This window comes from Ruditapes philippinarum, unplaced genomic scaffold, assembly GCF_026571515.1.
Source record: "Ruditapes philippinarum isolate M1 unplaced genomic scaffold, ASM2657151v2 ctg483_1_1_1_1, whole genome shotgun sequence".
In the NCBI taxonomy this organism is placed as follows: Eukaryota; Metazoa; Mollusca; class Bivalvia; order Venerida; family Veneridae; genus Ruditapes; species Ruditapes philippinarum.
The window spans coordinates 243,600-269,078 of record NW_026855476.1 but is presented as its reverse complement, the minus strand read 5'-3'; the positions used below and the strand labels follow the sequence as shown (position 1 = coordinate 269,078).

At 32.6% G+C, this 25,479-nt stretch overlaps 1 protein-coding gene across 1 annotated transcript; it reads left to right on the top strand.

Annotated features, from left to right (window-relative positions):
• Window positions 1-1,312: 1,312 nt before the first annotated feature.
• LOC132743476 (contactin-like) lies at window positions 1,313-22,800 on the top strand. The gene is made up of 27 exons (XM_060731992.1): window positions 1,313-1,535; window positions 5,458-5,631; window positions 5,943-6,037; window positions 6,395-6,480; window positions 6,879-7,039; window positions 7,285-7,398; window positions 9,229-9,413; window positions 9,801-9,954; window positions 10,304-10,399; window positions 10,789-11,025; window positions 11,165-11,267; window positions 11,629-11,819; window positions 12,457-12,569; window positions 12,843-13,002; window positions 13,405-13,686; window positions 13,903-14,069; window positions 14,312-14,438; window positions 15,132-15,302; window positions 15,556-15,699; window positions 17,701-17,795; window positions 18,089-18,178; window positions 18,952-19,096; window positions 19,928-20,049; window positions 20,286-20,475; window positions 21,203-21,318; window positions 21,596-21,776; window positions 22,081-22,800. The coding sequence occupies exons 2-27, from the start codon at window positions 5,547-5,549 to the stop codon at window positions 22,212-22,214; spliced, it is 3,744 nt and encodes a 1,247-aa protein (XP_060587975.1). The 5' UTR covers window positions 1,313-1,535; window positions 5,458-5,546; the 3' UTR covers window positions 22,215-22,800.
• Window positions 22,801-25,479: the final 2,679 nt, after the last annotated feature.

Here is a 25,479-nt window from a genome sequence, read left to right as displayed (position 1 = left end):
TAACATTATTAGATTTTGTTAGAAATAATTCCTTAAAAATATTCAAGTCTGAAATCGATTGCAGATGAGAATCTTTAAAAATGAATTTACTGGCATTAAAAGTAGTTTCATCAGAGTCTGAAGTAATAAAGTGTAATAAACTTTTGTATTGTAGACCAATGACAAAAATAGTTAATAATGTAGTTTTATGTAAACAATAAATTTTACCGGCAAAAATAAGCTTACTTTAGCGGATTACTTTACACTAAATCTGTTAAGGTAATATGTGTATATATAAATATAACATCAAATATTGTTATTGTTATAATTTGAGATGGGGTGATGCGGTACTGAAATAGATTAAATCTATCAAATATACAGAGCTGAAAATTTGTTTGTATTGACTTTGGAAACAAACAAAAAACAGGTTTAAAAAAAAAAACGTGCTATCCGATATCATTACATATTAAAAGTAATTAAAAACAGTAAAAAAAACTTTTGTTTGTTAAAAGATAGCCCACCACTACGGAAGCGTCCTGGTGCCAATTTAACATGTTCTAGAAAACTCCTACGTAGGAGATAAAAAAGCCTAATTAGGAGTTTAAAACTTTGTAACTCCTACGTAGAAGATAAAAAAAACCTAATTATGAGTTTATAACTCCTACGTAGGACTTCATAAGTCCTACGTAGGAGATGAAAAAAGCCTAATTAGGAGTTTATAACTCCTACGTAGGACTTTTAAACTCCTCCGTAGGACTTTTAAACTCCTACGTAGGACTTTATAACTCCTACGTAGGACTTTTTAACTCCTACGTAGGACTTTGTAACTCCTACGTAGAAGATAAAAAAAGCCTAAGTAGGAGTTTATAACTCCTACGTAGGACTTTTAAACTCCTCCGTAGGACTTTATAACTCCTACGTAGGACTTTGTAACTCCTACGTAGAAGATAAAGAAGCCTAATTAGGAGTTTTTTACTCCTACGTAAGACTTTCTCACTCCTAATTAGGTTTTTATATCTCCTACGTAGGAGTTATAAAGTCCTACGTAGGACTAATAAAGTCCTACGTAGGACTTACAAAGTCAGAGCTTCCTGACATTATATGATTTTTATATAAAAAAGTAACTGTGATGTCAGGATTTCTTCTGATAACGTATACTCTATTTGTTGTTATGATAATTCCATGGTGAAGCAGGAATTCATGAATATTTACTCTCCGTTTTAAAACGACAATTTGTTTATCTAAATTTGGCTAACAGAGCTGGGTCGTACACAATTTTAGATAACGTTATTGATTTGATAGTTGTTATCTTACGTTATCAGGGATTTTTGAAATTTTCGCAAACCTTGCCTCGTTCTGCACTGTTTTTAACATTGTGACTAACAAATTTGACTGTACAATAATTTACCGCCTCTGTTGTGAAAAAGTGGGAATATATATTGTGGAATTTCAAAAAAGTGTATTTGATTAGTATATTAGTCTTCATTATACAAGGATACTGAATTAGAAATTTTGTTTGAAAAAATGTCAACATAACTAGGACAGATAAACTTTAGGTAAGTAAAATTTGGTCATATCTAAATATACATGCTTTATTCATACACATAGCTAAAATTGAAATGCTTTTTTCGATGCGTCCACTAATGTTTGAAATTACGGATGAAATTAGTCCGCTTTTTGAACAGTTTACCTTTTCCGATACGAGATAAAAAAAAACAATATGTTTAAAAGCTATGAGAATTGAAATTTTAGGATATGAAAAGTGTGAACGTATTACAATCATCATCTTAAATAGAACTTACATATTTATAAAATAACAATTAGTTTACGCTAACAATAATGGTCTCCGTATTGAGTTTACATATGCTCCATTTGTAAATTATAGATTGTCGATTGTCAAATAATATATCTTTGTCAATAACATCTATTTCCCGCTCACGACTTTCTTTCATATAATTATATATATTTATGAAATATATTCATCAACATAAAGTAATAGTAATAAAACACGATTAAGGACAGTATAGAGCAAATAAATGATATGTTTAGCAAACAAATAATCTAAGACACCCTCACTGCATTCCCTTACTAGTAAGTCGTTATATGACTGCCGCCGTAACAAAAAATTATAGGTTCTTATACAAGTATATATTATAATTATAACGTTTAAAACAACAACTGAAAAGCACAGTGATTTTAGATATCTGTTGATAGAAAATGGTTTTATGTTACACGTTCAAATGGCATGGTTGACAATATTGACAACTAACAACCGGGAACAACATAATATGTGTAACAACATAATTTAGTTTGAATAGAAACAACACTTTTCCTGTGCAAGCCAGAGAGGCAACGTGTGTATATAACACGACTCAGTATATTTGTACACAGTTTCTTATCTCTAATTGTGACGAATAATTTAAAGTGTTTCTTTTAATTAATGAACATGTCAATTGTCAATAGCCGAGTAACCTTTCTTTTGTCCCTGCCCTGTTAGGTCCATGTTTATTTAATCAAAACAGCCAACGGATAATTAAAGAAAATCTATTAAAATTCTGATTAAACTGTAAACCATTGTTTCTGCGCCAGTCGCGGCTTTAGCGGGAATTTTACCTCATGATGTGGTCTTTTTAACAATGGTTTTGAAAATTCAATCATAGTCTCCGCTAGGTTGGGCCGTGGTTACAGTAAAATTACATAGACAAGTTATAATTGATGAAATCGTATAAGCTTTTTTGGACAAAGTATAATTACTTTTATGAAACTAATTTACAATAAATTCTACATTGTGTAAATTAATTGTGCTGAAATTAAATCGTTAACGACATAAATCCAGAATGCAATAAACATGCCATTTTAAAGTCACAGGCAGTCTTGGTCATGAGGGTTTGGATAAGCATACGTCCCTATATGATCAGAAGGACTTTTGTTCCACAAGGTAATATTGCGGACTTCGTACGGCTTTTTGCAATATATAGAAGTTTATAAGTGAGATAAAATACATGTTCCTGTATGTCGAATTTGCAGAAGAATAGAAATAAATAAGTAATAACCATTAAACAACATGAAAGCTTCAAATTTATGTACCCTGTTAAAGTTCCCATGCCCGGTATTATGTAACATGCGCTCTTGTTATCGGTATTTAATTATTCGATTCATGTATAAATTTACATACATTAGAGTCATCTCAGCATTGCCAAGTTATAAAAAAAAAACAGAGCACGTGCAGCTGCTACAAATATCTGCTTTTATGTCATAATCCGAAAGTGTTTTGGAATTGAAACCAACTTGTTCCCTGACCTTATGTTTACATATCTGACCGACATCTGTCATAAAGATCAAAAAAATAATATCCATCATGAGAATGGCTTTCTATGCATATTCGTTTATTGCGTGTAATATGTAATATATTCCAAATTGTTCTATAAAAAACTCGTGCGACTTACAGAAAATACCATTGAAGTAATGAATATTGGCCTTAATAACAAAATACCTGTTTCAAAATGAATAAAAAGCCTGAATCACGAATAGATTTTCTTTAAGAATTTGATTGTTTTGTAAGGAAGTTAATAATTTTATCAACATTTTGATACTAGTTTCTCTTGAGTGTTACATAGCATGGTGTAAAAGTTACATTTCAGAATACATTGTATTAAATTTTCTCTATCAATAAAGTTTTACTGTTAAGTGAAGTTTTACCAGTTAACGTAACTATATGCTACAATTTTATTAATGATTAAAATCAAGTTTGGATTTTGGCGCTCAATATACTCAATGAAAGTTTTCGAGGAGGAAAATAATTAAAATTCATGAGCATATTCTATCTAACAATTTTTATCAGAAGACATGTTTAGTTGGAGTTTAATATAGGTCAAATTGAAGTATTTTATATCAGACAGCAAACGTTATCTCTTTATTTGTGAACATTTTCCATTAAAATAGTTGTGTCAGTGTGATGAGCTTATACAAACATACAAATCGTGTTGACCATTCAACTAGTTTTATAATTTGCATTTAAATTAACTGTTAAACTTAAAGAGCAATCAAAATGTGTTGCAATACAGTATGACAGCCTATATAACTGTCTTAATTTGTTTGTTGTTCCTACTAGTAGGTAATATTTAAGTAAGATCCAAACAATCGGTTAAGATTTTTTGAAAACCGACATTACGTCTGCATATCTAGTTTGAACTTAACATTGCTACTATATTGAATAATTTGTAAAAAAAGTCGAATAATAGCAAGCAATCAACACAAAGCGTAAATTATTAAATAAATGAAAGGTATTGCGTCTTTCGATTATATTCGATGATGTGCTAAAAAAAAGCAACAGGTTTGTTTAAAAGCATTATTTAGAAAGTAAATACATGTAAAGTAGTGGAATTAGTACAGCCGGTAAAGCCCAACGATTTTCAGGTCAAGTTATCTCATAAATCAAATACTATTCATACTGTTTCTAATATGTAAAAGTTATAAATTATTGAAATGTTTGATGTTTACTCTTATCTTTTAGGGAAAATATGTTAAAACATTACCATTCAAACATATAGGAATAAATATCTGATACTTTTGGAATGATTATGAACTTTTTGTACGCACTGATGTGCTATTTGGCTTTGCACTTTGATTATAAATACACTATAAAAGGCTGTTTAGTCTACTTACTATTTAAGTAGAATAATTAGATTTATGCTCATTTATAAAATCAATTCGATCATTAATAATTTCGATGATATAGAGGATATTTGTTAAGATCAGTGTAAGATTGGAATATATTTCACCGAGTGAGCACCAAAAGGTATATTTCACGAGTGGCGCAGCCACGAGTGAAATGTGAACTTTTGGTGTTCACGAGGTGAAATATATTTCGATCTTACACTAAACTAAACAAATTTTCTTTTTATTATATGCAAACAAACGTTAAAAAGGACATTTTTACCTAATACTGAATGAATAGCGCGCCAAATAATTATACAACGTGACGTCATTTACGACGTCACTGTATTAAGTTGGTTTCCAGTTCTGTGTACGCTGGTATTTACCTGAAACAACGTAAGGGGCTTAAATTCAAAACAGTGAAATTATCAAATTGATAATTTCACTGTTTCAAACAGTGAAATTACCAGTTTTAATTCACTGATATATTTCTATAAACCATCGAAAAGCATGTAATAAACTATGATAGTTTGAAGTCCATTTAAGTGCTTATAATAAACAAATTGAATGAATTTCTCTTAACATGTGACGCATTTAAGATATACGAATACATTCTTAGATAAGTATTAAACTTGAACGAAATTAAAATGAATTAACATACAGTGTGTAAAGTAAGACGCTTGAGCTGAATCATAGACATGCCAACTAATACTGTCAAATCTGTTGTATACTGGTAAAGACTTACCCAACTGAATTAGTGTCATTGTAATTTACGTTTACTAATGAAGTCATAAACTGTATTATGTATTATCTTGGTTACAGATCTGAGAAATATATTCGTGGCTGTTTGGACAGATTGACCACAGGCGTGCCTTCTCTGATTTTTTGGAGGACGACAACGATGCTGAAGCATGTCTAATTTATTTCCACTCATCGTCTGCTCATTTGTTTTATTTCTTGCAAATAACGTAATTTGTCAAACAATACTCGGTCTAGGTAAGTTGACCTATATTTTATGTATTATAAATTTAAATCTGAGCTTACCATGTAAATCAAAAATTATAATACTTTGTTTACTTTACTTACATCATTTTCATGGATACCTATTGACTCTTAATTAGTGCCTGTGCAGGCCTATTTGTTCCGTTAAAAAAAGACCTGCATAAAAGAAGTCTCCTTATAATTTAGTGAAATTATAGACTTTTAATTTACTCAACTATTGCAGTACTAACCAAATGGTAGCTATGAAAATAGCAAAAGAGAACGATGTAAATAACGTATACAAACAATGTTAATTATCTTTCAAGGATGTCCTCTGGGATGGGAACCCCACGGTGACAGTTGTTACGAGTTTGTTTTTGAAGAAGCTAAAGTTTACGATGATGCAGCCACCGCATGTTGGGTAACATAATTGTTATCATATTTTGAAATGTTGATAACTCATATAAATGTCACGATTATAATACTAAAAAATATATACTTAAATATATTCTAAGTTCTAATTTCGAACACACTCCGGGGTTAACAAATTATGTCGATTTTTGCATTTTTAAGCTCTGAATAAAGACGATTTAAAGAATCTGGTACCATGTGATATACGAACACACTACGAGTATATGTTTACATTAACAACTAACTTTATATGTTAAGTAAAATGTTGCCCAGATTTGTCTTACATATTTCATTATAATTGTATTTATTTTCCGAGATGGTCTTAAGCGAATGTTTTTTTGTTTTTGTTTTTTTTAATTCCTTAAAGGGCCAAGGTAGTTCATTGGTCAGTGTGAACGATATAGGTGAACATAACTTTATAGCACAGTATTTGGAGCGTCACGGAAAACTCAGGTAATTATCCATTTACTTCCTTTTAAATATGTTTGGGTTTGTCGCATATTTAGTACATACTTAACATTGTGGCCAGAATTGTAAAGTGATAAAATGCAACTTCCCTAGAAGATGGTCATTATTATGTCAGGATTGGATAATAATTATACGATCACGTGTACAGCAATGAAAACCTGTGTGACCAGTGGTGCATGACCAGGTTCTCAATGTCAGTGTTCCTACACAGAACAGTATACATCCGAATTTAAACCAAACCAGGACATTACCAAATACTCAAATATGGCAGGGTACAGAAAAAACAACTTTATTCAAATTCAATATCCCGGTAATTTTTCTAGACTGTTGAACTGTTGTAATCATGTTGTGTAAAAATTAAACTTTTATATAATATTTAACAGCGTTACAGAGTGGTATACGAGCGGACAGCGTATAGGAGATTACGTGAAATGGAATGGGGACGGGACTTATTCCAATGACACTGTGACCAGTGGTTCATACTGGATTATAGAACCCATACAAATACACAAACGAAATGACAAAGTCATCTATAAGTTTTCCGGTAACAATTATTTCATTATTATTGTTCGTCAAAATTGAAATATTTTATTTAATTCAACGGCGATACTATTATAATATTACCAGTGTGAAATATTGTAAAAACAACAACTTGGAGATGAATTGCGAAACTATTTTTTTTTCTACACAGAAGAAATCTTTGGCGTTTAATAGACAATTTCAAAGGCATCTTTATTGTCTATGCTCATTACTCACTGTCTGCATCTGGATGGTGATTTAATTTTTCAGCTGCTACTAGACAGTATGGATGGAGTCAGTCCTCGGGCTCAGACCAGCTCAATTACATCTGTGAAATTCCAAAAAGTGAGGTACCGAGGCTTATACAACAAACCAGAGACTTCGGTTCGTAATTTCTTTATTATAAGTTTATTGATTTTATAAAGAAATGAAAGCTAGCGCTACGACCCCCTTGTAGCTCACCTGAGCTGGCTCAGTGTGAGCTTTTAAGATTGTTGAATAACCGTCGTCCGTCGTCGGTCGTCGGTCCATATTTAATTCGTTACCATTCAAAACATTTTTGCCTCATTTGTAACCAAACTTTCAAGTCATTAGCCAGTCGAATTTAAACATAGGTCATCTCGATTGAAAAACTAGGTCACATTAGCCAAATATAGAAAAAAATCTTGGTAGAACGCGACACTTTGCGAACTTTCGAGCAGCGTCTTGGCATGTAAAAATGTTGACTACATTTCTGATTAGATTCCGTTAATTTTATTCCAATAGTTCCAGCCAATTTTTGTACACACAACGTCAAAGTTGACCATCAAAGCCCGTTTTTGAACTTGACGTCATTTGCGTATCCTTGGAAACTGTTACGGCATAGGCGAACAAAATATCTTAAATTCTACAGCATTCGACCGAAATCATTTTTTCCTTTAAGCTGATATAAAGTTTATCGTATACACCGAAAAATGTTTGAAATTAACATTCTAGTGCTTCATTCCAAATAACTGAAAATTGGCCAGGCTGGATGTTAAGGTGATTTCTAGTTTGAATACCGGTCAAAAACTAGGTCACACAGCCAAAATATGGAAAACCCTTATTAAAATTTTCAGCCCAACTATCCTGGAAATTTGTCAGAACTGTTGTTTAAGATGATTTCTAGCTCAAACATTAGGTCACACAGCCAAAATATGAAGAAATAAAATATTGTAAACACTGTTTCAATTAAAATATTGGAAAAAAACTTTCTAACGCTCTTAGAAGAGGTAACAATTTTAAATGGAATATCCAGGAAATTAGTCAGAAATGTTGTTTTAGATGATTTCTAGCTTAAGTTTAAACATGAATCATCTTGGGTCAAATACAAGGTCACACATCTCAAATATGATTTTTTTATATTTGTATTATTTCAGATGCAGATATGAACCTGTGTGATATCATTTATGATTAAGGCATTTTATTTAATTTTACCCATGAAATATGGTGCTATATAAGTCAAATATATTTCATATTTTTTTAAAAATAAATATGAAATATAAATATGAAAGTGGGCGGAGTCAAAACTCATATTTATTTTAAGGGACTTCTTTCGCCGTTTTGTTTAAAAAATCTGATAAAAACAAAACAACTTTTTCTTGAATATTGTTTTGAAAACTATCTAGCATGATAGAAAATGGTCTAACTAAGAAAATTAATCCGAACACCAATATCTTTAATTCAGTAATTAACGCTGTACAGACGTTTAAATAGTTGTTTACATGACGTCACAATGTAGCGCCAAACAGCGCGTGCTTACGCATAAATTACTGCGCGCTGTACAATTGCAGTTGGTAGCAAGCACGGGAATTCGTTACCATTTTCTTTGATAATGAAATTAAATAAAAAGGTTATTTTTTCGTTTTTTATGAAATATGGTATATATTTTCACTCAACATGATAAAATGCCATATATTTTCACTCGCCGTACCGGCTCGTGAAAATATGTGGCATTTTATCATGTTTCGTGAAAATATATTCCATATTTCACGCAAACGAAAAAATATCCTCTTAATATCTGCTTTTCTTTGATAATAAACATTATAACTGTTCATTCATTTAAAAAATACTCTATTATATATAATACTAAAAAATGAAAAATGTTTTATTCAAGAAAAATGACCGAATTATAAAGGATTATCATTATCAAGAAGATGGTACATACTTGTATTTTATATTATAGTCCTTTTTCAGCTTTTGGAGAAGGAGATGTCAGTGCCGACCATGTCCCAAAGGGTCCTTCTTTCCTTAACGACATAGAAAACGTGGTTGTCGTTGGTAACCTCATGCCGTTAGTTGTAGACTGTGTCGCCACTGGTTATCCACAACCAGAACTGCACTGGTTCGTTAAAAACGCACAGTCTTCTGAATACAAAATGGTAATAGTGTGAAATACTCGTGATAACTTAGTACATTAACCTCATATACACAAAACAAGAAAACAATGATACAGCAAATTTGAATAATTAATTGACCTATACTGTTGGTGCGGCGTAAAACTCAACCAAAAATAATAATACTAGTCTTTCACCTGGATTAAAGCTTCATATTGTTCGTATGTCCGATATTATGATGATATCGTATAATATTGAAACACTAATTTATAAATTGTAAGTTGCATTAAGAACTATATTAAAAGAAACCCACTAAATTGAATATTTTGCAGACTCCGAGTTTTATTAAGAACGACAGACGAAAGTTGCGCATGAGGTAATTATAAAGTGTAATACGGTGGCGTGTCTGTCAAAACTGTTTAACTGTTACAGATAACATCTCAAACAAACAACCGGTACACGTTTGCCAATGGTCGCATGACAATAAGTACACCAAATGAACGAGAGGACGCGGGTGTGTACGAGTGTAGAGCACAGAACAATCAGGGAACCATTGTGTCAGCACCTGTCATGATATCTTTTGGCTGTAAGTAAACGTCCACATATACTGTAGCAACAAAAAGTTCTTCAAATTTGACTTTTCCACTAACTGTTTTAATTGTAAAATTCCATGAGCAAAATGTGAAGTGTCTATCCGTTAAATCAAGTGATATACGTATTGCATATGGTATGTCGTTGTAAATACGAATGTCCAATGATTGGTAAGTCTTGTAGTACTCTGCAATTGAGATTCTAGTAACCTTCCCTGATATTCTCTAAAGATATAAACATCATGTACATAGGTAAGCAGATACTAAGTGTACATGTTGTTTAAATTCTGACAACATCATTGACTTTGAAATGATAAATGATACAATATCTATCTTTTTTTCCAGATTTAAACCAATTTAGTCCAAACAGACAAGGCTTTGTCCAGGGAAAGCTTAGCCAAGGAACTTTTATCAGTTGCAAGGCTCCTAATTCTAAACCAGGTATGATATGAAAGCATGTAAAATATACAGTAATAATACTGTGATATTACAATCTATAGCAACGACAAATAATAAGACAAAACTACATTTCTTATAAACGCCCAACCTACCGTTACCTTAAAATACCAATGCCGAAAAGTGTCCTTTAGATTTTAGAGTGTCTGTCTGACAATACAATGAAAGTGGGCTTGGGCCCCTTTGAGTACCCAACCATGTGTCGTCTTCCACTCTAGCAATGGTAAGTCCAGGAAGTTGACTAGAATGTCACTGAGATATGCTATAAAATACATCATGAACAAGCTATCAAAACACAAAAGGAGAGCTAAACTAGTTTAAAGAAATGTGTTTTTTGTCATTTATTTTTCTCATGTTTATATTCCTCTTTCCAGCACTGTCATACACTTGGTATAAAGACAATATTCGGAGCTTTATTCGTCCTGAATTGAACAAATATTACTTTATATCTGCCAATGGAAATCTCTACCTCTCAGAAGTACAGGAACCAGATGCCGGTGAATATTTCTGTGTTGTGACGCTGGTTCCACGCGTAGGAGAAAGATTGTCGACCTCGCAGCCGCCGAGTCGAACAAGTAGACCTATAGAATTGCGGGTAGCCAGCAATAATCGTGAGTTCATTTATTGTAAAAAAAAATCATTTCCTGATTGTTTTATGGAATTCCTTGTAATTTCAGTATAATGTATTCGCTGTAGTTCATTAGTTACATTTTCAACGGTGTGAAATAAATGTCGTTATTATAATTTCAGCTTTGGATTACGGACCTATCATTCATCCGGATTTTATCGCAGTTTATCCCAAGCCTCCATTGGTCGGTCATGAAGTCCGGCTTGAGTGTTTTGCATACGGAAGGTAAGTCTGACGGTTTATAAACAGATCCTTCCAAAATACTATAGTACCATTAACATGAATCATCAGCTCAGACGTGATAAACCGGACTGATATTAACTTTACCATAAATGGAAGTACTTTGTTATCAAATTCGATTTTAAGTTGTATTGAAATAAAAAAAAGTATCATTCAAGACATGAGATCGCTGTTATAATTTATGTTTATAAAATTGATTATGTTGATTGTGATGTTGCCACTTCTGTTTCAAATGATCTATGTTCAAAGCAAAATCATGTACGCTAAATGACTTTCTGTTCATTTTTGTCCAGAAAATAAAAGAGACACTTTTTAATGTTTGTACTTTTGATTCTTTTACGTACAGATTGCCTCTGCAGTACAGTTGGTCACGTGAGGGAAAAAACTTCCCGCCGGGCACGAGATTCATGTATGATGACCGTGTTATGATTATACCGAACGCACAGTTTGCAGATAGTGGCAACTACACGTGTAAAGTGGTAAAACTATCTGGAAATCCAAATATTGTCTCAAAGTCGGTTATTCTAGATTTAGAGGGTAAACAAATGTTTACTATTTACAAACCCCTCAAATGCTTACTAAACAACTTTCGAATGAAAATTTCGCAACCAATATCGCTTTTTTTCTTGCATATTAGACTTACTATATCTGTCATATTTTATGGTTCGGATCGGAATATCTGTCTCAGAGGGTATCCGCCTTAATGAACTGCGCTAAAATGGCGTCATTTCGGCGCTTTTTAGAATAAAACTGTGTGCCTAGGTTTACGTAATCTCGCCGTTTAGAATGAAATTGTAAATTCATACGCTATTGTAAGAAAATACATGTAGTTGTGGATGAAATGACATCAGTTTCCATGAAAAATTACTTTCTTGAGGTAAACAATTTAAAATATAATAGAATATAGTATTATATCTGACATGTATTGCATATACTTCACTCGGGCAGCAACTTGCCAAGAATTATAACCATTTGGCGGGTACACCTCTTTTTATCCGAACCGCAACATATGACAGATATTATTAATATCGCCTTTCAGTACATATCTATTTAAAATATCGACTTATTTAACATTCGAATTATACGTTACAGAATATTGAAACAATTACATAAATATAAAAAGGTACGTGTGAGATATTACTTAGGTACTAACAACTTGTGTTTCTATTCATAGCTAAGCCATATTTTGTGTTCCCTTTGCGTAATATCCATGCAGACGTTCAAAGTGAGTTAACGTGGCGTTGCGAAGCACGAGCTGTTCCACGTGCAACATACACATGGTTCAAAGTTAGTAATTACGTAATAAATCAAATCTGAAAATTGTTGATAAATTGTTTTAGTTTTGAAAACCAAAACATATCGATGTCTAAGTATATAAATTGATTTTAATCTTAATATAATATATTTTTTTTTTAAAAAGTTTATCTTGTTAAAAATCTAAACATTTAAAAATAACAAATAGCCTTTTTTTTAAAAAACATTACAAGTGTCTATGGTTTTGATACCCACGATCAATCCGTTCTGTTTTAATGTTATAATAGTATAATGTTTTTACTTTAGAATGGGAATATGCTTACCGGAGTCTCAGGAGAAATAGAAGTAAGGGAAAATGTCCTCGTCATTAAGCATCTGGACAAATCACGTGATGAGGGCATGTATCAATGTCAGGCTAACAATCCACATGGTACATCTAGGTCGTCTGCTCAACTCAGAGTACTATGTAAATATTGCTGTTTCTACAAAATACATTTAACATAGGTGTTATTTTATATACATCAGCATATTGCTTCATTTGTCAACAAATAAAAAGGATAATAAGTCATTCGCCTCTTTCAAGTAGATTTCATAGGGAATGACCATCACGTTTACTGGTCCGGAATATTGCTTAAAGGAATAAAGACAGTGTCAAACCTTTTGAACTCATATATGAAAATATCATTGCATTTTAAGAGGTTCTGTGTTGACATTTTATTCCGACATGTCCAGGGTTTATAGCCAGTATGTCGAGAATTGAAACTATGGGTTCAATAAGCAATAAAAATCAAGTCATTAATGGTATTTACAATATGTAATTATTGCACAAAAACAATTCCATGTACAATGTACTTGGTATAATTTTCAGCGATCAAACCAAGCTTTGCTCGATTTCCGCTTCCATCATCGGCTGTTGCATCCGAAGGCGGAAATCTAACTCTCCGCTGCCAACCGGAAGCTGCGCCTCAACCGAATATTGAATGGTTACATAACGGACAATCCATTGGCTACGGAGATATGAGACGCGAAATTTTAATTGATGGGACTCTTCATGTGACACAAGTTTCAAAAGCCGACCAAGGTCTATATACATGTAAAGCATCAAATGTAAATGGAGAGGACACGTCAAGTACACAAGTCTCAGTTATGGGTAAAGTCTATCAAAATTGTGATTCTTTCAAATTTGTACAAGTTTCATCAGTTGTACATGCAGAGCCATAAACACTCCAAACAAATGCTATTTAAATTGTTTTTCTGGTTTGCCAAGCTTAGACTTTTTTGGGTTTTCACCGTTTTTATATGACCTGTATAATGGTACAAAAATGTTTTAAAATAAATCTTGTGTTGCAATTAATTTCCTTTTCAGCTGGTATTTTCATCCAAACGGCGCCACTTGACCAAACAGTTCACGTGAATAAAACCACGTTTCTGTTTTGTGACGCCAGTTACGACAACAGGCGTTATGACCTCACCTACACTTGGACGTTTAACGGCAGACCGATCAATACAGAAAACGACCCTTTCTATAGAGATGTAAGAATTTAATATTAAGAAAAAAATGTATATGAATTAATATTTTCAATATTTTATAAGGGGAATATAAGCATTTTCTCCTGACATCTAAAACTTATTTTAGATGATTTCTTAAACCTTTTTGGAAGCAACGTGAACCATAAGTCGTTTTCGGTATTATGTATCAATTTATGAATTGAAACGGATTTTTTTAAATTTTATCTTAAGAAATAAGTGCATTCTGACATATTTTTCATACATAGGGCCGGCGTGAAAACATCAATGGGCTGTATATTGTGAACGCTCAGTACAGACATTCCGGGGTGTACGAGTGTATAGCAGAATCTGTAACTTTGGCTATCTCCAGAACAGCTGTAGTCACTGTCAAAGGTAATATCATATGTTGTGAATAGACTTATTTTATTTGTTATTTTTCCAAATAATTTTATAAGGACCTAAACGCCACCTTGTTATGTATTTTTTAACAATTGTTCATTAATGTGCCAAAAGTAAATCCAATGTCCCTGTCAATGGGTAAGATAATGTCAGTATAAAAGATAAGCTCATGACACTGACAAAAGTAATCCAATTCTAAATGCCGATGCTGACGTCAATATTCAAGTTAAAGTTGTGCCACTGTCCAGGCGAAGCACATGTAAATAGTAAAGGTAAGTTCGTGTCACTGTAAAAGAAAAGCTCGTGTCACTGCCAAAGGTAAGTAATGTCATGCTACAGTTGAAGCTAAACTCATGTCACTGTCAATGGTAAGCTCATGTCACTGAAAAAATAAACCCAAGTCACTGTAAACGATGACTGTGTGAGCCGTCCATGTTACTATTGAATGATGCGAAAGCTAGTCTTTCTCAGAACTTGCGGTGATTACAGTGTGCGTTTGACTTCATTTATTGTTGAAATTAATAAGTTCTAATTTAGTCAATACATACCCTATGATTTAACTTTTCAAACTTTAACATGTCATGCAAAAGCTTTATTATACAGCAAAATCAACAGACAAATATAACACTTAGTGCACAAACCGTTTCATTTTGTTTGGAAAGTTTGTTTTACTTTATATACATTCAGGACCGCCCACTGAACCTGCAGGGGTGTACATTGAAAGTGGCACCGGGAATAATGGAACCGTGCGACTCATTTGGACCTGGAACCCAAGTGCTGACCATGGATACCCTGTTATTTTCTTTGAGATCGAAGCGATGACCGAATTTTCAAAAGAATGGGAGCCATTGGCTTCAGGTTGACACTTGACATTATTTATACCAGCTGCAAATTTATATTTTATTTACATCAAGAAATATAAATTCATTGAGCTAATGAAAGAATATAGACAAAGAAACATTGTTTTAAAATATACATGTTTATTATATTAATACATACTTTTCAGAGGAGAAAAATAATCGTAGATTCTAATACAATTTAAAATTTGTTTTAAAGTAACTTAGACCTAATTTTTACAATAACTTCTATTTTAATTCAAATATGTTTTTAGATGTACAAGCGTATTTGACTCTCGTACAGCCGTCAGAAATGAAGCGTTTCTTTGAGTTGAAAAATCTTCTACCTTATAATTCGTACAAGTTCCGGGTTCGAGCAGTCAATGAAGAAGGTGTAGGTCCTCCAAGCAGGCAATCAAGTATGACTATTAATGTGCATACAATAAATACTTACGTACATGTAAATATGTGTTTCTGTTTTACAAAAAGCATAAAAAGCACACATCTGTTATCACTTTCAAATTAAGCCAGCCCGCATAGCTCAATCTGTTAGAGCGCGAGACTTGTGATCTCGACATTGTGGGTTCGATTCTCGGGCTGGCCAACTAATCTTTCGGATGATACTTTAAATCCATGTCCCGTGTATGGGAGCTTAAATACTTGGCACGCTAAAGAACCAGGTGAAGCTTCTGGAACTGGGGTATCTTTCTGTATCTGTAATTGCACTATCCTCCAAAATCTAAAATGACAAAATACTCTTCTGGTGTACTCGCCCATACGGGCAACCGGTGGCGAGTATAAATAAACGCAAATACACACAAAAATCACTTTCAAACTAAATATAATAAGTAGATATATTTAAAGTTATACATGACCTACAATGAATCAAATCAGTCCCAACTAGAACTATCGCTGAATGCGATTCATACCCCCACCAATGTCCTTGACAGAAGACGACTTGGAAAGGTGGTTAAGGGAATAACTTTAGTGGCACAAATACATATACATAAAAAGAAATTATCTTTGGTGAAAAAAGACTAATTGTACAGGTAATAGCATAAATAAATATTGTCAAATCATGTTCGAAACAGTTACAAATAACCTTTCATTTTCCCAATGTACTAAACATTTTCTAAGTCAATTTTTGACCTTCAAGTGTAGCCTTGACCGTAAGCTGGCACAAGGGTAAGATGACTCCTGCACATTGCCTAGTTATGGTAAACATTTGAGTAAAGTTTGAAGAAAATCCTTCCATTAGTATAGGATTTATAGAGCGGACACGACATATTGTCTTATATTCGATTGTATGTAAATTTGAACACTTAAAAAGGGGCATAACTTTGTTAAAATGCAATACAGAGTTATGAAACTTGACCAGCATATCTTAATCGTGACACCCCATTTATACTGAACCAAAAAGAAACTTTCGCAAAGTATGTGCCAGTTGTTCAAGGGTACCACTTAGATGTACCCGACACACTTATATACATGTAGTAGCTTGTAAAACTCGTTTTATTTGCAAAATCGGTCAGCTAATCCCCGTATAAAAGCCCGATATGTTTCAAAAGGATTGAAAACTGTACTAACATATCTACATTCAAACTTGGAGAAAGTTTCTTTTTTGTTTCAGTATATATTTCAAGTTTCAAGCAAATACCTTTTCTAGTTCCAGAAATATTCAAATACACGTTAAAATTTAAGAAAATTTTTAAGTGAATTTTTGACCTTCAATTGTGACTTTGACCTGAAGCCGGCAATAGAGTGACATGGGTTCTGCACATAATCTTGTTGAGGTGAACATTTGAGCCAAGATTGAAGAAAATCTTTCAATATGTGTAAGACTTACAGAGCGGACACGGCATACTGTCTCATATTTGATTGTTTGATATATGACCTTCCAATGTGACATTCACCTTGAGCTGACACATGGGCAACATGGATTCTGCACATCACCTTGTTAAGGTGAACATTTGAGCCAAGTTTAAAGAAAATCTTTCAATTAGTGTAGGACTTACAGAGCGGACACGACATACTGTCTAATATTTGATTGTTTGACCTTGAGCTGACACATGGGCAACATGGGTTCTTCACATCCCCTTGTTGAGGTGACCATCTGAGCCAAGTTTGAAGAAAATTCTTCAATTGGTACAGGATTTATAAAGCGGACACGAAAATGGAGACGGACCGACCGACCGACGGACGCGACAAAGCTAATCCATTATAGCCCCCCCCCCCCACATTTTGTGGTGGGGGTATAAAAAGAGTTAAATAGAGACTTAATTACCTCATTTAGGTCCAATCGGCCCCAAAATAGTCGGATCAGTCCCGAAGAATATAACACATTGTACATAACTCAGTCGATGCTATGTCAAATTACACAATAAAAGTGGATTGTAATTAAGACAACATACTTTTTTCAGATATATACCATGTACCAGCAGCCCCACCACGGACAGTACCTGTCATTACAAGTAAGGGAGGAGGCGCGGTCGGTCTTCTCCGGATTGAATGGACGGTATGAGTTTAAAGTCTTAACGCTTGTACCAATCTGAAACACATATACTAACTGTAGTGGTAGATGAACAAACATTTGATGTATCTGCACATTCCTTAATTTAAATTGAAACATTCGGTTGATTTGTAAACATTTTGTGTCACATGATTGATGTCCCATGTTTTATCATACGAAATGTAGTTTTTGTGTTATAACGCACTAAAGAACTTCATCTTTATCGTAGGATAACAAAACGCAAGTGTCAAGTGTTTTATGAAATATTAGAATGATTCATGCATCACGTTTCTTTACAGCCACTTCCCCGTTCAGAAGAAGGCGGGGCCAAATTTGGTTATAAAGTGTACTGGCAACTAGCAACAGAAACGCAAAAGGCTTTCCATGAGGTATTAAAATTATCATCAAAACGATACCACCGATAATATATTCAGGCTTTTAAGATAGATTTTATTATGATTTAAAACAGCAAAACTTGGTGATAACTAAAGTATGTAACGTATATGCAAAGCAAAAACAAATCCTCATATTGAAAATTAGGAATAAGTAATGAGACAATAAAAATTATCACATCTTACTATACTATATCTCTATATAGGTACCTGACAATGTGTACACATTCCGTGTAAAATGAGGTAATGTAGTCGGTCAAAATGTATATTTAATAATTTGCATGTTCGGAACAGGTAATTGTAATTCAACATTATTGTTTAACCAATAAAAATCATCATTTTCACATAATGCACATTGGTTTACAAACACGAAAATTGTTTGGTGTGCTAGTTTGGTTGCATGTAACATTAGATAATTTTACTAAATTATCATTACTAATGTAATTTATCATTACTAACTTAATTGATAAACAGGTATAATACAGTTAATAGTAACATATATAATCAAGATAATTGTCTTACCGCATTATTTCAGTATTACAATGGTAATCTAATTTACATGTAGAAGTAATGTTATATCACGTAGTAATTTATTAACATGTATGTACGTATGAGGTAATTGTAATGCTACATTACCCAATTACTAGTATCCGGTTTACATGTAAAACTAAGTAAATCATTTTAATTACACGATATACTAGGTAACTGATTTACACAAATGAAAGAAATAATTGTAACACACAAACAATGTACTAGTTAACCGGTTACAGGTAGAAGTGGGTAATGTAACGCAGCATTACGAGACAGTTGGCACGGACAATTTCTACTTACTCTACAAAGTTAGAATACAGGCATATAACAAGGAGGGTTATGGGCCAATGTCGGACTATTATAACATATACTCAGCAGAAGGAAGTAGGTTTTACTTTATTTATATTGCAATTTGCATATTATTGTGTGTGGAGTGTTGCAAAATTGTATAAAAAAAGTTTAAATTTGTTCAATAATATATATGTTCTAAAAAAATTTATGGGGTAATAAGAAAAATATGGACTATAAAAATATATATGGATATTAATTAGAAAAATAATCGTTTATATTCTAAAATATATTTATAGGGTAAAAATATAAATATGGACAATAAAGATAATATACATGGACACTAAAAAGAATTGTGGGACAGCTTATTAAAAAGGGATCGCCTGATTTTCATTCTGTCCCTCCCATGGCAGTCTAAAAGTTCATATGACTGATGAATAAATGCAATATTCTTATCATCACATGTACATATTCTTTATAAACAACAGAAGAACTAGGGGTTTAATTAGATGAATAACAACATGGATAATTCATTATTATACACAATAGATGCATGTACGGATTCAGGTATTTTGGGCAGGAGTGCATTAGTTTTAACATAACCGAACTACCGTATTCACATGCCATAGCATGTTAATGTTGTTGTTGTGTTTTGCTTTTAATTGTAATCTTTTTGTTACAAAACTTTTCATGTGATGACCCTGATGCCTAATTACTTTATTGATTTAAATTTTGCCAGGGATTCTTTCAGTCGAAAAACTTAATCGAGTTAGCTCTCAGAACTTCGGTGCTTCTATACTTAGGTGCCCTCTGGCGCCTGATTTCCATGTTAGCCCACTTGACGTTTCGTATTAAAAAGAAAGGCCTAGATTTCTGTATGTCACCTATAGTAATCTGTATACTTACATTGAAATTTTATTTTTCAAGTACCGACTATACGACCAAACAATGTACGTTATACTCCTATAAACGGAACTGCACTCTTAATCAACTGGGATCCTGTACCAAATACAAGAGAGGCAATCAAGGGTAGAGTTCGTGGATACAGAGTAAGTACAGACCTGCAGAAATTTTTTTTGACTTGTAAATGGATTTTCAGAGCAACTTTCCTGTTTCTAATTTCCTTCTAAAGTTATTTTTTTACGAATTTATCACGTAGTTCTATATATATTGTATAACTGTACCAGTTTTAAAGTTGAATTAATGTGCAACATTTTGAATCAAATGAATGGCTTTGGAATCAAATAAATATTATAATAATGGTGATGGAACTTTTAAATTTCAGATTGATTACATTGACAAAAATGATCCAATTGGTGGACAGCGAGGGTCAACGTTCGCGTACGGCCAGAGAAACAATGGTACTATAATTGGGTTGGATCCTAACGGAGATTATTGGGTGAGGGTAACGGTGTTTAATTCTGCTGGAATCAGCACGATTAGTGAAAAGTATTTATGCAGTACATACGAAGCACGTGAGTATTTTCTGTAGAACCCTGCATGAAGTTGTATATAAATTTTAAACTCGCGTGATTTTATAAATACATTGAATTTCTTACACCATGTACTATACGCCAAAGTGCCTGTATTGGCATGGACAGAATAATTATATTATATATTTATGTTAATTTCGTAAAGTTAGAGGATATAAGCTTTTAATTACAATTACATTGTACTTATTATTTTATGAATATAATGTGATTTGAGTTTTGCACTTTTTTCTTGTTTGTGTGTGTAAATTTAAGGGACGAAAAGGCGAATTGGCACACTCAAGTTACCACAGTGTACAAAACGATATCCAAAATCTCGTTTATAATACATCAGTCACTTGTAACCACACAACCAGCCCCTCTGATTAGCAAAGACCTTGACAATTGTTATAATTCTCCGCCAGATAATATAATCCTAAATAAATGCCCCTGCTCTGCAAGCTAGACAAACATCCTAAAATATTTCGAAGCCTAAACAAAAGCCAACAATTTACCCAGCATTGCAGCGAAGGATATTGTAAAAATGTGACTTATTTCACACGTTAACCCCCAACATTTCACTTGGGAGTCGGGCACTGATTACCACTGACCTTATATAGCGCTCACGGTGACAGTATTGCAAAAATATCTTCAGACGTATTGACTACACCTTGCAATGTGATAGATAACTAGTTTATGAATCTATTATGATACAAACATATTATATTTTCAGCTCCTGGTCGATTTCCACAATTTGTGGAAATTCTACCACATGGCCAACACAGTGCACGTGTAAAATGGCGTGGTGTGAACATTATACAAGGGGAGGCCACTCTTGATGGCTACAAGGTATACTGAACTAGAACTTTAGTGACGTGAAAAACTTGCGAGACATAAATGACTACATACATAGTTTATAGTTTGGATATGACATCCTCGAAGAACTTATAACTTTTGTTTATGATAAAATCTTTCACCAACAAAGATTGTTACATTTTAACCTTTTTTTACAAAAAAAACCCCAACTTCTTTGTGGAATAGATTTTTATGGAAATGAATTTTATTTGTTCATATTAGCTGTATATTTTATCTTTGAATCAATTTATTGTTACGTATTATTTTCAAGCTGATGTATTGGCCCGTTGGTGACGATATAAGGACGGCAAATTTTACGTTAGCTGACGTAGGTAATGAAGCGGTGATTTACGGTCTACAGATAGATGTCATATACAAGTTACGAGTAATGGCAACTAATAGAGGGGGAGATGGAAAGAAAAGCCCAACTTTATATTTTTCTGTTCTCCAAGGTAGAGTGTTAATGTATTGACTATATTGTACAACAGTTATAATATGTAATGTTTTTTAATCTTTTAAGCTAGAGATCTTAAAATATAGAAAAAAGCACATAATTTTTATACATTTCATAATTTTTATACATTTATACTCGGCTTTTTGTCCTTATTCATAAAGATCATACATGTAGACTCTTTATGCAACGCCTTTCAAGTAGACAGACGGATTTTATAGAAATTACATTTACAATTAAAAAGTTGACATAATATTGTTTCATCTTTTCTGCATTTATACTCGATTTTTATTCTATTATTTCAGGTGGTGCAATCAACATTAATCGAGCATATTTTGACCCTTCAACTTCTCAGATTTTAATTGCTGCAGGAAACAATATTTTCATCAGTTATATAACAATTTGTCTCACTTTTGTCTCATATTTAGTTTTAAAATAAGTCGTCTGCCGATTACCTCCCTTGGCAAATATCATTCATCAATATTTCAACAAAAATATGCAAATACCTAATGTCGATGCTTTTATGTATAGCTTAACCATATCACTACAGAACCCCGGATCGCGTGCAAAAGCTCTTTAGTGTCCAACTTTATTTGTCATCCAATGAAAACGCTGTATTTCTTAAAAATTCTATGCGTTTATTTTCATAGAAGAACAAAAGTCGATGTCAAGTTTGGCGTTAGATGTACATAATAATAATTGGTTTCTTCATTGTCTATAGAGATATAATTTGCATTCGTTTATCTAACTTTCTTTTTACATCGAATTTCCATTTCTCATACATGTATAATTCATTTTAAAAAACAACCATTATGTTATTTTTTTAGTTTGTGTACATGTACTTTTATTATTTGTCTATTTTATATGCTTTTCAATTGTTAACTCTGAATTGCAAAAGACACAGACAATATTTTTATAGTAAATGTGCTATCAAAATCACCCATAAATCCATTGTATATACACATATACAGTTTCATATGTATATATTGCATTTACAAATGTATAATAAATTTTATAAATTTTCAGTTTTCTATTCTTCAATGTGTAACTATAAAAGGTTTGTCTACTGTTTGAGAGAATGATAAAAGAGACTGTACAGCTTAAGCTATTTTTATACTGGATAGTAAAGTCTAAAATAAGTGTCAATATTACATTGCAGTTTTATAAATAACAATATTAATATATTAATGAATTTCTAAAAAAAAGGAATATTTGTTTTCTTGAAAAAAGGTACGAGAGGTTTGTACATTGACAAGTATGTTGTTCATGTTGACCAACAAGTACACAGTTATAAATAATATTAGTAATTAACAACATATGCTGCATATGTATATTCTTAATAAGGTTTTCATCAAAGTGGAGGGGGTCTCTCTTTTAATATTGGTACCAAAATTATGAACCTGAAGAATTTGATTGTTGGTTAAAATAAGAGTAACTTTTGACGTGATCTTAAAATTCTTGACATGTAGGCGACCCTGTCAAGTTATGTGCCTACTAAATCACTGTGTAAAGATAACAGAACAAGAGCTGTCTAAGGGACAACGTGCTCGACTATTCTCAGTGCTTAATAGTAAAACAAGAGCCTGGATAATGAAGAATTTTCTAAGTTTTAAAACAGCCGTAATTCAAAATCAATGCTAGAGTTAAGGGCCTTGAGTTGTGACCTGAAGACTTAAGTTTCAAGTGAAGATCTTCAGTAGTTTTGAAGATTTGATACCGCATGCAAAACATTAACAAAGATTTTTTTAAAAGTTATTCTGTCAAAATCCCATAAAGAGCTATGGGCCTTGGACAGTGATCTGTTATGCTCTCAAATGAGAGTGTAAAGTTACAAGGATAATATCATTAATGGTTGATGATAATTATATGATGTTGCATACTAAACTTTACCAAGTGTTACCCAAATGCCTGGTTGAGTAGGATAGCCCTACTAATCAAAGATTAGTCGAGCTAATTAACATATCAAACTATTGCAGGTGTCTGAGGTTAGATCCTTTACAAATATGTGGAAAACAAGTACATGTATCTAAGTTAAAAGAGGGTTTTAAAAGTTCTCTAAAATATGTAACTTCACAAAACTTGATAAGGACACCAACGGAGTAAGCAGGAGAGCTCTCCATATACTAGTACTTAGTTTCAGTGCAACAAAACCCCCTCCCAAACAAACTTGCATCAGTACACTGTTTATACAAAAAACAACAGTTATATGTGTGTTAATTGACTTTATTCATAAAAAATGTAAATTACTATATTGCACAATATTTAAATGCAGCAGTGGTAAAAGAATCACAAACACCATTCAAAATAATAATTCAAAATCATTCACACTTAAACCTGCATTAAACATATTATCTTATAATCAAAATATTTCCCTTTGAAAAATAAAATTAAAAGAAAAACACTTCTAAAAATCTAAAAACAAAGCCATAGATATATTGTAATGATACTAATTTTTTTTTTTCAAAATAAGGCCAATTTTTTTTTATATTTTGGTTTACTGATTTTTTCCAAAAAAAGGTAGGGTCGGCGGCGGGAAAAAAAAAAAAAAAAAAAAAGTTTTCATAACTATAAATGTGGAGCATACATATACATAGTACTAACTAGAGCAATGAAATTAAATACATCGCTAATTGTCTATTCCAAAGATTGTTTAAATACACACAAAAAACTTTTGCTCATATTGTCATTGTTTAAAAACACACATGAAATCTACACACAACGACTTATAAAATGACAAGTGGCAAGCGAGCTCTTCAAAAGAATCTGTCATTCTTTGATGTTTACACACTGCTGTGTAATCTGAATCATCAAAGGTGCCGAAAATCAGCTGACTTGCACTCATTTCTTTATAGATCAGATGTAAAAAAAACTGTCAAGAAAAGATTACACAAAGTCATGTTCAAGTTTGCCCATTGTGAAAATATTTTTATCGGATAATTAGCGGGTCAATTTTTGACATAAAAATCTATTAAAAGTAAGTGCGGGCATTTTTTTTATTTTGTTTGTTTGAAACCTGTATTCAATCTGCTTTTAAAGACTAATTTTTTTTGTTAAATCTGAAAATACTGATCTTGTCAATTGCAGCAGATTTCTCTCGCTCTGTCCTTGAATGTAATTGCTTACGTAATTTGGCGTGTTTTTTTTTGTTTGGTTGTTTTACATTTTTACGCATTTCGACCTTCAATGCATTGATGAAATATGATCAAAGCCTAATTATAATTCTGTGAGAATGGCTTGACCCCATTTAACAGACATTCTTTCATAATGCACCAATAAACACTTTGCCCAACTAGCAGACGACAGGCTATTCTCAAGTAAAGATAACAGGTTGCGTGTATAAATCGTAGGTAAAATAGTCTGGCATGTGGTAGGTTTAACAGTTAATTAAAATACTTACCGCGACATTTCTTTGACAAGTCGGATTATTAGCAGCGTAGTTCAAGACAACACAGATTTTTTTTGGGGCAGATTTTTTTTTTTTTCATTTTCCCAAAATACAGAGTCGGCGGGTCTGTAAACCGAAATATCAAAAAATAATGGCCTAAAGCAAATGAAACAATCTAAAATTAATATGGCGAGTGGGACAAAGAAATCAAATATTTTAAACTTTAGATTGCCCGACAACTATTTTAACATTTGCACATCATTTTACTATAAAACAAGGAAAATAATTCAACATTAAAGGAAAGTGTTGTACATTTTTT

What these genes read in the sequence shown, in the direction of transcription:
- LOC132743476 (XM_060731992.1), top strand. Translation starts at nt 5,547, where the DNA reads ATGTCTAATTTATTTCCACTCATCGTCTGCTCATTTGTTTTATTTCTT. An exon ending in AGTCATCTATAAGTTTTCCG is followed by an intron (nt 7,040 to 7,284) that starts GTAACAATTATT and finishes TTAATTTTTCAG; the next exon opens with CTGCTACTAGACAGTATGGA. An exon ending in ACAACAAACCAGAGACTTCG is followed by an intron (nt 7,399 to 9,228) that starts GTTCGTAATTTC and finishes GTCCTTTTTCAG; the next exon opens with CTTTTGGAGAAGGAGATGTC.